Genomic DNA, 15,606 nt, shown 5'->3' with positions numbered 1-15,606 from the left:
ACTTGTTTTTTATTTATTGTCCTAACCATAGTTTTAGTATCTACCGTTGCTATATTAGTGTATCTCGCAAGAACTTTAAAGTAAATACAGTTCATACACTGACAGATACTCCGCCCTCTGCCTTTCAGCTGCTGGGTCACACTCTGCTCACAAGTATTAGGACTGACTGACTTTTTTTTATTTTTCATTGATGGTGGTTGATTGTTTTCCCCAAAACATTTACCTTTGTACCCCTATATACAATTGGACATTTCACTCGAGCAATGTGAGTGAAGTGGCCTTATTCAAGGGTACAACAGTAGGGCTCCGTCTGGGATTTCAGCTCCCAGCCTTCCAGATATGATGGCAGTGCCCCTAACTACGACTCCACACATATCATAGTGTGAATTTGTTAATAACAGAGATCTTAAACCACCAGTAGCAGAAAAGCACGAGTCTGTTTGGTGATTATGAGCTAGAGATTCCGAGATATTTTAATATACTCACCGACTTTAAGGTCATTGCCAGCAGAATTTTTTTTTAGTTGAAGCAGTTCAAGTAGGTGCTGTAGCTGCATCAGCTGCAAAGGAACAAGTAAAAGGTTTAGTCCATGCTGAAAAGAGAAGAAAGGAAACACAACGTTTCAGCTGTAGAGCCTTACACAGACTCACACAACTATCTTCTGTACAGCTCACTTCACCCCAAACATACTAAAAACTCTCTCCCTTTTTCACAGTTCCTCAGGCTATGGAAAAAAAAGCTCACACCCAAAGAAGGCTCCACAGCCGAAACGTTGTGCTTCCTTTCTTCTCTTTTCAGCATGGAATAAACCTATTACTTGTTCCTTTAGTTAGTTTGGAGCATAGGACCACATAGCTACTAAAGCTACTAATTAGTCAGACAGGCTAGGACTGAATGGCATCCTCCATTTTGTTTTACATTCTAGAATGTAAGGCTTTGTCTTCTATTTCCCTGGCAAACTGATAGACGTGTTATCATGGGTAATACAGTAAATGGGTAAGGGTGGCCACAGCCCAAACCAGGAATACGTGTCTTTCTGAAAATAAATGGAGAAATGTATAAAGGAGAATACCAAAAAAAGACTAGGGAAAAGAATAAATGGCTTAGAAACATTCTTAACCACATTCATTGTGACCTGCACACTTTGCCAAACCTTTTTTTCCTTACATGGATAATATTCCTGGCAATTATTAAGTAGGATATTGACATGCGAATGTACTCTCTGCTTTATTGCATTTAACCACAGCTGCTGTCAGGGGACAGCAATAAAATAATCACTAAAAAACAAAATTTCAAACTTTCTGATTTTAGGGAGCAGCAAGAGTACTGAAAACACACCTTTATGATCTTAACTGCGCCAGACACAGAGCAATTACAATACTTAACCACCAGATAGCATTGTGCACTCAATAAAGCAAACTGTGTGAAATTTAACATGGCTGTTAAATACTTTTCTGAAATATAAAAATGTAACATTTTCTTCACAAAATGTGTGTTGTACAAGATGTTCACATAGAGTATAATTTCAATTACTAATATAGAAAAATAGAGACTGCTTATCAGTCACTTGTAATTACAAATCTTTAAGACTCGGGTGGCCTGATGAATGAGGACTAGGGCTCAATTTGTTCAGAGATTAAAGCTATCAGCCTTAACTAGTAACCAATGTCCACATCTGTTACTCACAGCTGAGCACAAAAGCGAAAGCATAAAAAAAACAACAATAAAAATACACAAACTCAATGAAATGTTACCCATAACGTATTAATGTTTATTTTACACTACACACTCAGTTATACTTTTAGAAAATCTCAAAATAAATTACCTTATTAATTACTGTATGATAAATTAATATCTACAATAAAATGGCAAATAGAATAAGGAAAAATGTTCAATATTTTAATGATATTACACTGTATAATCATATATTAATAATCAATTATATAATCATATAATAATGAACCACAATTAACATACTGTAGCATTGACAAGCATTTCCTTAACAAAAGTTAAGCATTTGCTTTTTTTCCATAAATCTTCAGACCATATTTTTCTTTAGAAATTCTTAAAGAGAGACTGCAGAGTAATAAATTAATTAGCCAAGACCATATTAATTTTGAGGTATATGTCTCCAGATTATATGAATCGTTGTCTTCTTAATAAATACTGTCAGTTGCTGATTTAAAAACTGGCCAAAATGAGTATTCGAAAAGAAAAGTAGATATCTTCCTCTTGAAGTACTAACCCGTTTAATCAGTTCATTAGGGTCTTGTGTATTTTTTCGAACCAGGAAAGTCTAGTATCTCCAGGACAGCACTGCCAGTTGCTCCAGGCCCTGGTGGGAGATAGAGAGGTGTGAAAGACTGGAGTCTTTCTCCATTCCCAGGCGACACCCCCCTCTCTCCCCACAGGGCAGCAATCAGGAGAGGCAGCAGCCTCACTAATGCTGATCAGCCCCACCCTTGGGCTCCCACCCTCTTGAGTTAACCAGAACCAACCTCCCCCCCCACACACACACTCCTACATACTGCCCTGGCTCTCTCTATCTCACCCCTCCTGCGTCCCAGTCAGACCATCTCTCTCTCACACAGGACTTGACAAGGGCATTGTCTCCCAGAGCTGGCTTTGCAATGACAAACTCCGCAATAAAAGCAGGGTAACGTTTACTACAGAACAGGTTTATCTCTTGCAATAAAGGTCAGAATGAGATCAGTTCTCCCACACCAGGTGGAAAAACTGATTCACTTTTAAAAACTACTGGGGAGCTTGTTTCAAGCATTCAAGTTCCTCAGAGCTATCAAACAGAAACTCCGTAAAAGTGCATTTGAGGTTGAGAACTTAGAGGAGGCCTTCTTTAACGCTTCTTTACACAAAGGGCTGTCTTAGTCTGGAATGAGCCACTCAGTCATGTTGTTGAAGCTGATACCCTAAGATCCATTATCAGATACGTGGATGAGATCTTATCATCAATAAGATACAGGCAAACAAATGAGTTAGTTTAAGTGATCTCCTCTCACCACAGGACGCTATAGTGAAAGTGGACAAAACATTAAACAACAGCTAAAGGCATCACTAGTCTTCTATTATAATAATCCTACTAACTTGAAAAAAAAACATGTTTTATACAACATTAAAACCAATTTCAGAGCCACAACTAAAAAAAACCTGGGACGAAGGAAAGAAACCTCGATGCTATTTTTCAACGGGAAGCAAGTTTTACGGAAAACACCAAAACATTTTTTTTTTCCCTGTGCAGTTTTTAATGCTTCCATGGGTATCTGTGCAGACGGATTAAAATAGCCAGATAACTTTTTCTAGTCTTTATAATGAGTTTACCATAACACAAGGAAGACTTTTAAATGAAAAAAATTAATTCACCAATGAAACAATAATTAAGATTTCCTCTTGATAAAAAGAAATACCTCCTACCTCCCAAGAGGGCAATGAGAAGACAGGCACAGATATGTAAATGGGCAGATTCATGGAAAATGACATTTCATATTATTTGATACAAAAGGTTGCATGTTGGGAATAGAAATAGGGGTTATAAGCTGTGCTACAGAGCTGTTTGGCGCTGAGCAGCAAGCTGATTTAGGTGCTGTAATGAATTAATCGCTATCATCATGTAGGCACTGTGTAGGAGACCTTAAACTCACAAACAGGAGGCTTGGGAACGAGCCCAGGAGCACACAAAGGAAAGACTGGAGGGATATGTTGTAGTCATAGCGTGAAGTCAGATTTACTGTATGCCTGGGATGAAAGACATGAGCAACGATGCAAGATGGAAAGAACCAAATCCGTTTAGTCTCACCAGGCTGCAGATTGCTGTGATTGAGCTTCGAAAATCTTTGAATTTTACTTTAAACTTATCGCAACTGGAATAGTCCAGAAACCACTGCTGTCAGGTCTTCCTGGAGCCGGTCTATTATGTCAGAACAGTATTCAAGTTTTTCTCAAGCTGGTCTGTTAAATTACACCATTAACTGTGCCTTTCTGGATCTGGTTTGTTATATTAGGTCAATAACTGTTTTTCTGGGTTGTCCTATTTCGTACTTGTAGTTAGCAGTTATAGCACCCTGCATCTCACAACTAGCAACCCACTGAAGTTAAGCAGGTGTGAGCCTGGCCAGTACCTACCTGGATGGGAGATCTCCTGGGAAAGCTAAGGTTGATGCTAGAAGAGGTGTTAGAGGGACCAATAGGGGGTGCTCATCCTATGGTCTGTGTGGGCTCTAATGCCCCAGTATAGCGATAAGGACACTATACTTTAAAAAAGGCACCATCCATTGGATGAGACATAAAACTGAGGTCCTGAGACTCTGTGATCATTAAGAATCCCAGGGCATTTCTTGAAAAAAGTAGAGGTGTTATCCTGGTGTCCTGGCCAAATTTCACCTGACCTTTACCACTTATGGCCTCCTAATAATCCCCATCTATGAAATAGCTTCATCACTCTGTTCTCCTATATGGCCTGTAAAGAGCTGGAGTATCCAGAAAAGTGCTATTTAAATGTAAGGAACTACTATTATTTTAGAACAGTTGATGTGTTTCTCTGAAGCCTATTATATTAGATCTATATCTGGGTCTTTCTGGAGCTGGTCTGGCATATTAGAACATTAGTCAAGTCTTTCAGAAGGTTGTCTGCAACCTCAGAACAGTGTTGTGATCTTTCTGAGTATTGCCAAGTTGCTGAACAGTGTGAGTGGTGTCTGGACAGACCTGCAGGCTGGCTGAAAGGCGGCTGGTGCCCTTGACCTATTGTACGTTCTATAGCAGTAATAGCACCACTTCAGTATGTTCATCTTACTCAATATTTTAAAAAGATTTTTTAGAGAGAGATTTTTTTAGAATGAATCCTGCTCTGAAGGTGGAATACTGTATTATGTCTGTTGTTTAATTTCAAATATATTGTCCAGTTTCTAAAGCAGTAAATGGACATAGATGCCTTACATCATGCTTACCACTCTGTACTGTGGGTAGTCACAAGACATCAGCGGTGTGACTTCTCACCTTCTGTAAGTAAGTTTTCCCTCCTTATTGAGTGAGACGTTCCAGGCTACATCATTAGCTACACCCTTCATAATTCTTCTTATTAATTTCTGATATAGTTCAACACAGCTCTGAGACTTCATTCGTTAGCTGGCTATTCATAGCAGTATTCCGTAAATTCTGAAGAACTGTAGCGATCCTTCGTGCTAGATTTCCACAGTCACAGTCTTTCATATCTAATGACTCATTGGCATAATTGAGACGCGCACTCCTGTGTACACTCCATATTCAGAGTCATTTGGATGTTTTTGAAAAGGACTGGAAGATCAGAAAAATCCTGAAATACCTCTCCAGATCTCTATAACATGGGCTACAGCACTGTGAGGCTGATGCTATGAATCGGGACAAGAAGGCAAAACCCAGTCTATACAGCATCTTCAGCAGGTTGCTATTGGGGAAGATTAACCCCCTGCAGCCGTATTGTTTGGGACCCTCCCAGCTCTGAGTGTCTTCCGAAGGAGACGGCCGTCTCAGAGCTAGTCAGCACTCTTGAGAGGACAAAAGATTCCGGTTAGCAGAGCCATTCAACTTCATTAACTCACATTTGTCCTCTTGCTGGGAAAGCACCAAATGAAAAAAAAAAAGAATCTCATGTCTTATTCTGAGAATATAATTTGAATGTAAAAATGCAAAACAAAACACAGGATTGAATTATTTATAAAGTTATCAGCATCTTGCAGGCACTGCCCTCCATTAATATGATACCATTCATGATTTCGATATCTACAGTATAAAATCAACAGAAAGCTAAAGGAAGACTCCAGTCGTACAGGACTTGTGAGTCACTGGATTCTTTTCAACCAGTATTTAAAGCTCTGTCTGCATGTGTGAGAAAATTAATACGCATACCACAGAGGTGTCATTCAGATTCAGCATTACTGTTTCAGTGGCTCAGAATTTAAAAATGCCACGAAGGTCGCTAGAAATTTTCAAGACTAGACAAAGCTAATTCAGAAGAAGATCTCAGGAATGATGTTTTCTGAGGTTTAAGTTCGGCCAATAGGACAATAACAGCTAGGACTCCTATCAAAAAGGAACCAAGTATATATCATAGTACAAAGCAGAATACTGTATATAGTTAACTATAGCAATCCCTATTATTTAGTAAAAGCTAAATCTGCCCTGATGTATTTCTCTTTCTGTATGGAATGCTAAGAAGGTGCTGGGATACCTCTACTGCACAGTTCCGTCCCTGTGATGCTGTGTGAAAACATCCTCTTCCAGAGCACAGACACAGTCAAAATGAGACGAATGGCCTGCTCTCATTTATCACCTTTCTTAGGCTGTTTTGTCCTCCAATTAAGCACCAGTCAGTAGTGTTGCAAAGCTTTAGTTTAAACAAAATTGCATTGGTGAAGAAAGCTGGGATGCCTTGGCTGTCTGAGTCTTTTACAACTGAAAAGCCACAATCACAGCAGCATCTCAATCTCCACGTCGAACTGGACATTAATATGTCCAACAAAGACAAATGACCTGAAATCACATGTTTTGGAAAACACAATAAATCTCTGATGATATGTTATAATCCACAACCCAAACTAACATGCCATTTGAACTGTTGTCCTCTAAATGCCAAATTCTAAAGGTTTCACAATATCAAAATGTAATGAATTACCTTCTAATTACAGGCTGTGGGTACTGTTTTATTTGCTCTGAATTTCCACCTCTCTTTGTTGCAGATTCCTTGATGGGAACTGAATATCCAGTTAGGGAATCCCCAGAGCCAATCGGAAAAGATTGAGATGCAAACTGATAAGACCCCTTTTCTCACAGCCCCCCCCCCACCCCCCCACCAATATACTGAGAATGACTGGGAACAAAGTAGATATAATGCCATTCTCTAGTCCTCAGATTGCTAATCAGGGCTGGAGAGCTCCCAGTGGATTCCCTCAATCAACAGTAAAATGTGCAAAAATTCTCAGCTATGGTGTGAAGCAGTGGAAAGGCTCCATCAGGGAGTATCTCAGCACTATCAGTCAGTAAATCAGTTGGAAAATCACTGAGGGCTCCCCAAGGGATGACTGCACAGATAGCTGTTGAGGCACTGAGACTGGGTTGGGGGGGGCTTTCTCATTCTGTTGGAACTGTACAATGTGGGAAAACAATAAGGTGCCTGGACACAGAGGAAGCGCAGGGCGTCTTTCACAGGCTGATTTATTCTTCCCCAGAGTGGAGAGGGAGGGCCCACTCCCATTCACCCCTGCTAATGAACCTGCCTCACCATGCTCTCCCTGTGTCGGCTAGGGACATTGCCTCAGAGGCAGAGGACACTGCCGCCACCTTCTCATGGGAAAGTTTTTATCGGCCATCACCCTTGCCACTTCAGATGGATCAGTCACTGCACTGTACGTTGTGACAGATCATCAAGAAATAAAAAGTGCCAAGGGCACTGTGGTGTTGGGAGTCACGAGTGTGTGACTTGCTTTGCTTCTTGGAGGGGACTGAAGAGGTGTTAGGTCCACTACAGGGAGAGCTTAACACAAAGAAGTGTTTTTTTAAACTTTAGTTCCCTCGGCAACGGCATTGTCTGGTTACATTGATTAATATCCCAGTTAACCTCCCTCTTTCAAATGGAGCCTGTAATTATCTGGTAAATAGCTAGTGTCACTGCTAGTGCAAGCCGCCGTACATCTTCAAGGAAAAAAAACTTGAAATTAAAGTCAATTAAATGGAAGACGCATCATAAATTACCGTTGGCTGTATACAGTAGCTTCCTCCACTTGAGGTACTCCTCAAGTGCACCTTTATCAACAAATCCTCAATACTTTCACTCTGAAGCCTGAGGTCAGGATGGAAGGGGCGAGAATAAATGTTACACAATATCCAGAAGGAGTAAAAAAGGGAAAGGAGCCTTTTAAAATGATTTCAACCCTAACATAAGATCCAGTAAGCCAAACCAGTATACCAGTTAAGGGCTATTCAAAGACATGGAAAGGTGTGACAGAAGCAGGCGTATAGTGGAGTGTAGAGGGCAACGTAGTTCAAGTAGGGAGCCGCGTCAGCATGCGTAGGCTGCAATTATTCCAGGCTGAAAAGAAAAGAAAGGAAACGCAATGTTTCGGCTGTGGAGCCTCCTTCAGGTGACAACCAAAACGTTGTGTTTCCTTTGTTTTCAGCATGGAATAAACCCGTTACCTGTTCCTTTGTCGAGGACAACTGTCAGTTCTGTATATGGGTGGCTAACTGCTGGTTTTTGTTTTAACTGTGTCCTTCCGATACAAATCTGGTTGCACATAACTTCACAGTTCTCAAGCACGCATTTTTAAAATGTAAAACCAGTGATTCTTTCTTTGCGATACTCACCTGATTTTGGGATTCTCGCCCCAATCTGGGTGTTTTTTTACACCACAGCTCACGGCTGGGGGAGAACGAGGAGACACGGGCAGACTCCCCGCCCACCCGGGATCTCCCCCCCGTCCCTGCTGTACCAGAGGTTCACTGTCCCGTCCCGAGAGGCAGCCAACAGGGGTTCTCCTCTTCGCCGAGAGCTGGGACAGGTCACAGGGGGGTGACGCACACAGGCTCGAACCTGTGACGCCTGGAGCCCAGAGCTTTAAAAGACCTGTAAGCCCCAGACCTTGAAAATGGAGTGACAATGTCCTGGAATCACAGGTTCTTATTAAAAGGAATACAACAATTTAATGGACACTGTCCCTGCACTTCAATATACAGGTAATCAATGGTCTCCATCTTTCACAGATGGGACCAGACGGTGGCAGAGCTATTTGAATCCCTACCTATAAACAAAGAGCCCAAAGGAGCTGAGTTTGTTTGTAGATGCCCTGTTTTTGCTGTCTGAGCAATCTACTCATTTTTCACTTCTGGCTCCTGTGCCACACAGCATCAGACAAATATTTACTTAAAAGCCTCGCCTTCCAGCCAGCGTTTTCATTTTTCACTGTGTTTCTCAGTACATATTCAATTTATGTTTCCGGGTTTATTTGTCTGCATTACTCAGTTATATAAAGCAAACTCCATTCTGTTCTGACCTGGATTGTGTTTGCAATTACTATACAGGAACTACAATCTGATTTCTCGGATGGGAACAGAGTTAGGCAGAGCTCTTTATCGAGCTTCTTTTTTATGAAAGGGCAAAATATCATCACATATTCCTGAAACATTTCAATAAAGAATGACCTTAACTGGCAAAATAACCCTCAAAAAGTGTTAAAAATATTCTTTTTCATTTGATGACTACAGTTTGGTAATCTGTCCTTCAATAGAAATGTTTTCTGGTTTTATTCTTTTCTCCATTCAGTCCTTTTGGATTCAGAAAAGGGAAATTCTGAAATATACATTACTTAAATACAATTCAAGAAATTACAGTCTAGTCCTACTATATGATCTGTCCTAAACTTATTTGAGAAACTGCTGTTCCTTGTCGGCTGTCAAAACAACTTCTAATAGGTGACCAATTGCTGGCAGAGATTGAGTACCCAGCAGTTAGTACTGAGCAGTTTCTTAGCTGTGCAGAGAGTGTCAGTCATTATCAAGAGGACGTGGGCAAGAGTCAGGCTCGCTCTGCTCAGACTCTCTTTCTGTTGTAAGAAAAAAAGAAAACCCGTTTTTAGCCTTAGTTTTAGACCACCATGCAGAGAATAGTTTTTATGTTACTGTGGATCCTACACATCTCAGGGCCAGTAGCAGCTCAGCAAGGTAAGAGGTGTCATATTATATGATTAATGGGGTGGAAGAAAGCTGTGGAATAAGTCTAGCAAAGGCACGATCAGCCATGCTTCTCTCTCTTCGAGACTAGGTTCACACAACTGTTTTTCAATAATTACAGTTTTAAACAGAATGCTTTATGTGTTGTGTTATCAGTGAAATTTATACAAAACTGTTTTCTGGCAGCATTTAATATCAGTAGGAATTTACTGCACTTTTCATCTGCAGAATTTGCTTGCTGTTTAACTAGGCTTGTGAAAATCTGGTATTGATGATCACGATACAGTCCAAATCACTTAATCATATTTGTGTATAACATTGACATTCTCAGACATCATTTTCATGTCATCTTTTAAAACTGGAATGATTTCTGTGGTAAAGTTCTACCAAACTATAATAACAAGAGAATGATAAATGGCCCAAAACCCATCACTGTTCTTTGTGCTTTGGCATTTTAAGCTAATTAACTTTAATGATCTTGTCTATCAACTGTGCGTAAACTGTATGTTTTAAAAAAGTGTGTATTGTGATTTAGTGACGGGAGTTTAAAATAACGATACTATTGCCATTTCTATATTAAAATTGTGTGGTTTCATGTAATACAGTTCTTGATAATGGATTATTATTTAAAAAAGGGCCAAGGGCTAATGCACTTTGATGTGGTTGTCTTCTTTGTATGAAGAACTTGAGAACAAACCTAAAGATAACAATTCTAAAGGAATGTCAAGTTTTTATTTTCTTGAGATTTCTTTGTTGGAATACCGTGTTCTCAAAAAAAAAAACCCAAAAATACAATTTAAAACAAAAACAATATTTCATTCATTCCTGGTCTGTAAGGTATGCCAGTACCCTTGGATAAAGGCATGAAGGAGCTAGGTCTTTAGTTCTGAAAGGAGCAGATCTTGAAAATACATTTAGTACTATGTCAACACAATGGAGAACTCTGCCATCAACATTGCGACATAGGGACAAAAGCCAACTTAATTGGTAAGTGTTGGAGTGGTTGGTACCTCGAACTGGATCTTGATGAGATCGTGAATCAACCAGCTGGTGGAGAGAGATGACCTTGGACTGAAAGATCTCCTCTGTAACCTTTCTGAGGAAAGAGATGACCTAAATGAGGATTTGTTTTTGATTTATGAATGGATGGTGGAAATATTATCCATTAATTTGTTAAAATTTAGTTTCAGTCACATGTATAACTTCGCAAATTTCAGTACGCAGTTCAGAACAAGTTTTTATTTTTTGGAAATTTCTTTGTTGCTCAACTGAATCAGATGACGGGGTGAAATTCTGTGGCTGTATGTAAAATCTGTACTCTTCTTCACCCATACTTCCACTGGAACAACAGTGTTGCCCGCTTGCAGCCTGATCTCTTCAGATCTCAGAAGTTAAGCAGATTTGTACTGGAAGGAAAACTGTCCAGGACAACCAGGCTGCTTCTGTAGGTGGGACTAGAGGACTAGTAGGCGGCTCTCTTCCTTCAGAATTTCCATACCACTGCCTAAGGAGGTGTTGTCTCTCAGGTGAGATGAGATTAGATGAGTAGAGCTGTTAATCTCATACCAGTGTTTTCAGTTCCACACTAGGCTCCCTAGTCCCCACTTAATTCAAATGGTCAAGCAGTTTTTCACTTTACCTGATCTGCTATGTAGTGAGGCTACTGGCGCATAACAACCACTGTGGTTCATCAAGGTATATGTTGCACTTCAGTTGTGGTCAAGTCGTTCATGAACTACATCCCCTCCTATATTTTACACAAATATTTTCACCTCCCTTGGGATGAAAAGCAAAGTGGAAATTCAAAGAATCATATTTTCCAAGGATGTTTTCCAAAATCAGTTACTTTAAAAATTAAGGAGAGTATGTTTCAGAAAATAAGGACTTTTTAAATCAACCTGTTTGCATCTTCTTTTGTGCAGATTTCTCAACAGGTATGATTCACTATATATAAGATTTTGTAATGAAGCTTTTTTTTTACTTGGTGAAAAAGACACATGGGGACCTGAGGCATACCTTGTAAAATCATCCCTGTAAGACAAACAAGGAACTCTCAGACTGGGTGAACGTATACATATGTAAATACAGTAGACTACATCCAGACACAAAGGAACGACCATGGCAGTCTTATTTTTTATAAAATTTTTAACTATGTCAAAACTAGTTGGGGTTTGTTGCTATAAATTCCATCTGTGACTTGCTGCAGATCTCCCCGAGAGGATGCGTAAAGAGAAATGGTCTGTCAGAGAGATCGACAGGAAGTCTGCATATTATAAAACCTAAAACCCATGTCTTTTGGATTTCAGAAAAGGTGCAGAGAGCACTGCCCCCGTGGCTGACAGGAATCATTGCTGTGGTAGTTTTCCTGTCATTCGTGTTCATCGCCTTCATCGTCAACAAGGTGTGGTGTCAGGACTCCGGGTGAGCTCCCACAATCCCACTGCCCTGCTCACGTGCTGCTTCAAATAACTTCTAATTCTGTCTCAGGGACTTTCCTGCATTCCTGTATTGTTATAATCTTAATTTGAAGTCTACAAAAGGCCACAATAACAATCCATGCCAATTGCGTGTCAAAACAATAATTTGAGAAAAATCTTGATAACTATTATACTTTGTCTTTCTTGTCAGTGCTAACGCTGAACTTGGAATCTTTGGCGGGATTTCTCTAAGTAGTGTGAAAATTCCAGAAAGTTAAATTGTCCATAAAAATTTAATTATTAATTGAAATGTTCACTTGTTAAGGACATTAAACAATGAATGCAGACGTCATTTGTCTTTCCTCTGTCGTTTTACTTAAGACTACTATTTTAAGAGCACTGCAATGAAATAATGCATCTGATGAGGACAGTCTTGTCCTCCTGACTCAGTAATGCACAAGACTAAAGGGCTGTGTTCCTTGACAGCCAGGAAGGTGCTTTGGAGCAGGCGAAGGTCAACGAGTACACAATGACCAACGGCACCAACCACGATCTCAGACTGGTCTCAGTCAGGTAATCCAACTCTCTCTGCAGACATGGCATCAGCTACAGTATCACACTGTGGAAAAGGGATTTCAATTTGTCTGCTAGAACTGAATTATTAACAGGAAAAGTAACTCAGTGCATGAAAGAATAGATTTTGTATGCACTCCATAATTTTGTGAACATCTTTCAGAAACCCTCACCTGGCAGAATGAGCTAAGATACACAGCAAAAAGACTATACAAGAAAACACGTACTGTAGGACTAAACCGATCAGACAAAAACTCACCAGTATCCTGTTTCTTGGGTTCATACACAGGGTTGACGCTGATATGAGCAGAAATGCTTCTGGAGAGCTGGGAACAACATTAGGATAGTGGGGAATGGGAGATCCCTATTCAGAGAGATTTAAATCTGACTTCTTAATTTCTACAAATGCAGCTCCTAAGAAACCACTGCCCTTCCATACCCCTTGGAATGTGTCAGGATGAAATGACAATCGCAAACTGTCCTTTTAAGTAATGCTAATCATAGCTTCATTTCATTTAATAACTTACCACAAAATAAATATAATAGGGATGACATGACTAGTCCCAATTTGTTTTTTTTCATTGTCAAAGTCAGTTAACAACTCCAACAAGCTGAATGCAAGATTCCTGTTTGAAATGGTATATGAACAGGTGTTTTTGAACAGAACTCCACAGCTACCTTTATGGGAAACATTAACACTGCATAACACATGCAAAGAAAACTCAAAATACTTAAATACGTGTCTGGGGAAGTGATTGGCAAGGTCCAGTTGTGTGTGCCTTAACCCCACAGCTTGTCTGTGTTGCAGGTCCATTGAGCACGAGAACGCTTATGAGAATGTAACCATGCAGACGGGTGAAGTCACCGTGACAGCTATGTAGTCCTGGGAGGAGCGCCCAATCTTCTTGTCTTCACTGCACACTCTTCGCCTTCTGCACCCAGCTGTCCTGCACGCAGAGCCCCCGGCAGGTCTGCGGCCAGCTATCCCCCAACACACCAGCCCAGCTAAGAATCCGCCATCGGCCCCCCTCACGAAAGACACTTGCCCGGCTGTCGCTTCCTCCAGACTTGTGCAGATTCAGAAGACTCCTGTTGCGCCATGCGGCGGCAAGCAGCGTCGATTTGAATGGACAGACACGTCAGGTGAGAGGAACAAATAGAGAGCACAGGAGTGATGCTGAATTCTGGTCCAGGAAATAACAGTTTGTTACGAATTACCCAACTGGGCCAGGTGGGCCTCCTCTTGTTTTACAACCGTTCTGATGTTTCTGATGTGAAGGAGTCGACAAGTGGCATCAGGCCCGAGCGTGTGTGTGAATGCTCAGTCAAGAACATGGATGGATTAGACTACTTCAGCATTCAGAGCCCTCATAGAAATTCCAGGTTGCTGACATTAATTATCCAGATGCACGGTCCGTAGTTGGGCTTTAGACTTTGCTTACATTGAAGAGCATAAAACGAAAGGGGCTGCAGAATTCATGCCACAGCTGCAATGTCTATAGTTCTGACAGTCAAGGTTTCATCCATTGCAACAATATAATCAAATTTGCTTTAAAGTGATTGCTGAGGTGTAACACTTAAGAGGTTTACAGCAGCAGCTTTTACATGACTTTTTCTCAGTGGAAACATAAGGTCACAAAGTTCTGTAAGCGGTGACTGATTTTGTTAGATGCTCTTATATTTTTCTCTCACCACATGCGTAGCAAATCAAGGACAGTGCAGCACATCAGTCACTTGGCATCAAGAGATTGGGGGAAAATCCGGAGGAAGAATAGGTTAACCTCTTATTGTTACAATACTGTCTCTATGCAAAGAATATGTGAAAATACAGTTTACAGTTTAGCAGCTATGTGTATCTTCTTTACTGCCCAACTCTTTCTTAACTACACATTAATATGTGAAGGCTTGTGTGTTCCAAAATATTTTTCTGCTCTTAATCTTGTGAAAAACAAATGATTTACATGATCCTTTGTGAAAGAAACCAGAGACCAAAACCCCAACGAAATCTGTCGATGCTGTCACTGATCAACCTAACAGATATTTAACCATACAGGTCCCAGGTGGTTTGTATAATTACATATTTAGAGGGACACATTGTAAGATACTATTAGGACAATGTTATAATGCAGGCTTCTTGTTATTCTTTAATGATTATAGAATGACAATAAAAATATCTGCATAAACAGATGTAGTTGGATTATTCTAGAAGACTAACTTGTCTACAAAAATATGCTAAAGCATATATTAGTCTTTACCAGTTAATATTTAATCTTTGGTAATGATGAAAGTTAAATTGTAAAACATTAGTGATGAGTAGGATGTTTTATTGCACTTTTCTGTCTTGGAACAGCAAGAAGTAACAAAATCTAGTGTGCAATTTTCTGTGCTTCAGAGGAATTTTTGTTAATGATTTGTTAATGATTTTGTTAATGAATAAAACCCAGAAGTTAAACCAAGAACATGACCCACAGTTACAATCTATTCGAAGATTTCAGAGCGGTTTGCCTGCTTGCCAGAGCAAAGCACTTCACAATAACAGATTGGTTGAAAACAGCAAACCCACCCTCTTAGAGAGACTGCTGATTCCAATAAATACATATTTAATCTTGTGGATTATGCACATTGCTTTCCAGTAGATGATTAAAGTATTGGCTGGCTAACTCTTGTGTTAACTTATTGTATGTCTCCCCTTCCTCCATCAAATCACTTTAATATATGGTTTACATGATTTAAGAATTTAAGGAAGGTTACAAATGAGAGAAGGCCATTCGACAAACCTGTTGGCCCAGATATCTGTTGGTCCTCTGCTATTTTTTGAAAGATCGAATTATTTAGAAGTATTGACTGCAGCTCATGGCTAAGTTGTTTATTCCACAGACCTCAGGTCAGCACTATCCTTGTA

General features: G+C 40.0%; 1 protein-coding gene across 1 annotated transcript; it reads left to right on the top strand.

Moving 5' to 3' along the window:
• The first annotated feature begins 9,559 nt into the window (after window positions 1-9,559).
• On the top strand, window positions 9,560-15,344 carry pdzk1ip1 (PDZK1 interacting protein 1). Its single transcript, XM_088927013.1, has 4 exons — window positions 9,560-9,705; window positions 12,021-12,135; window positions 12,618-12,704; window positions 13,513-15,344. The coding sequence occupies exons 1-4, from the start codon at window positions 9,639-9,641 to the stop codon at window positions 13,583-13,585; spliced, it is 342 nt and encodes a 113-aa protein (XP_088783139.1). The 5' UTR covers window positions 9,560-9,638; the 3' UTR covers window positions 13,586-15,344.
• Window positions 15,345-15,606: the final 262 nt, after the last annotated feature.

Source organism: Atractosteus spatula, chromosome 11 (assembly GCF_055471065.1).
Source record: "Atractosteus spatula isolate fAtrSpa1 chromosome 11, fAtrSpa1.hap1, whole genome shotgun sequence".
Lineage (NCBI taxonomy): Eukaryota > Metazoa > Chordata > Actinopteri > Semionotiformes > Lepisosteidae > Atractosteus > Atractosteus spatula.
This window is presented reverse-complemented; position numbering and strand designations above follow the sequence as displayed.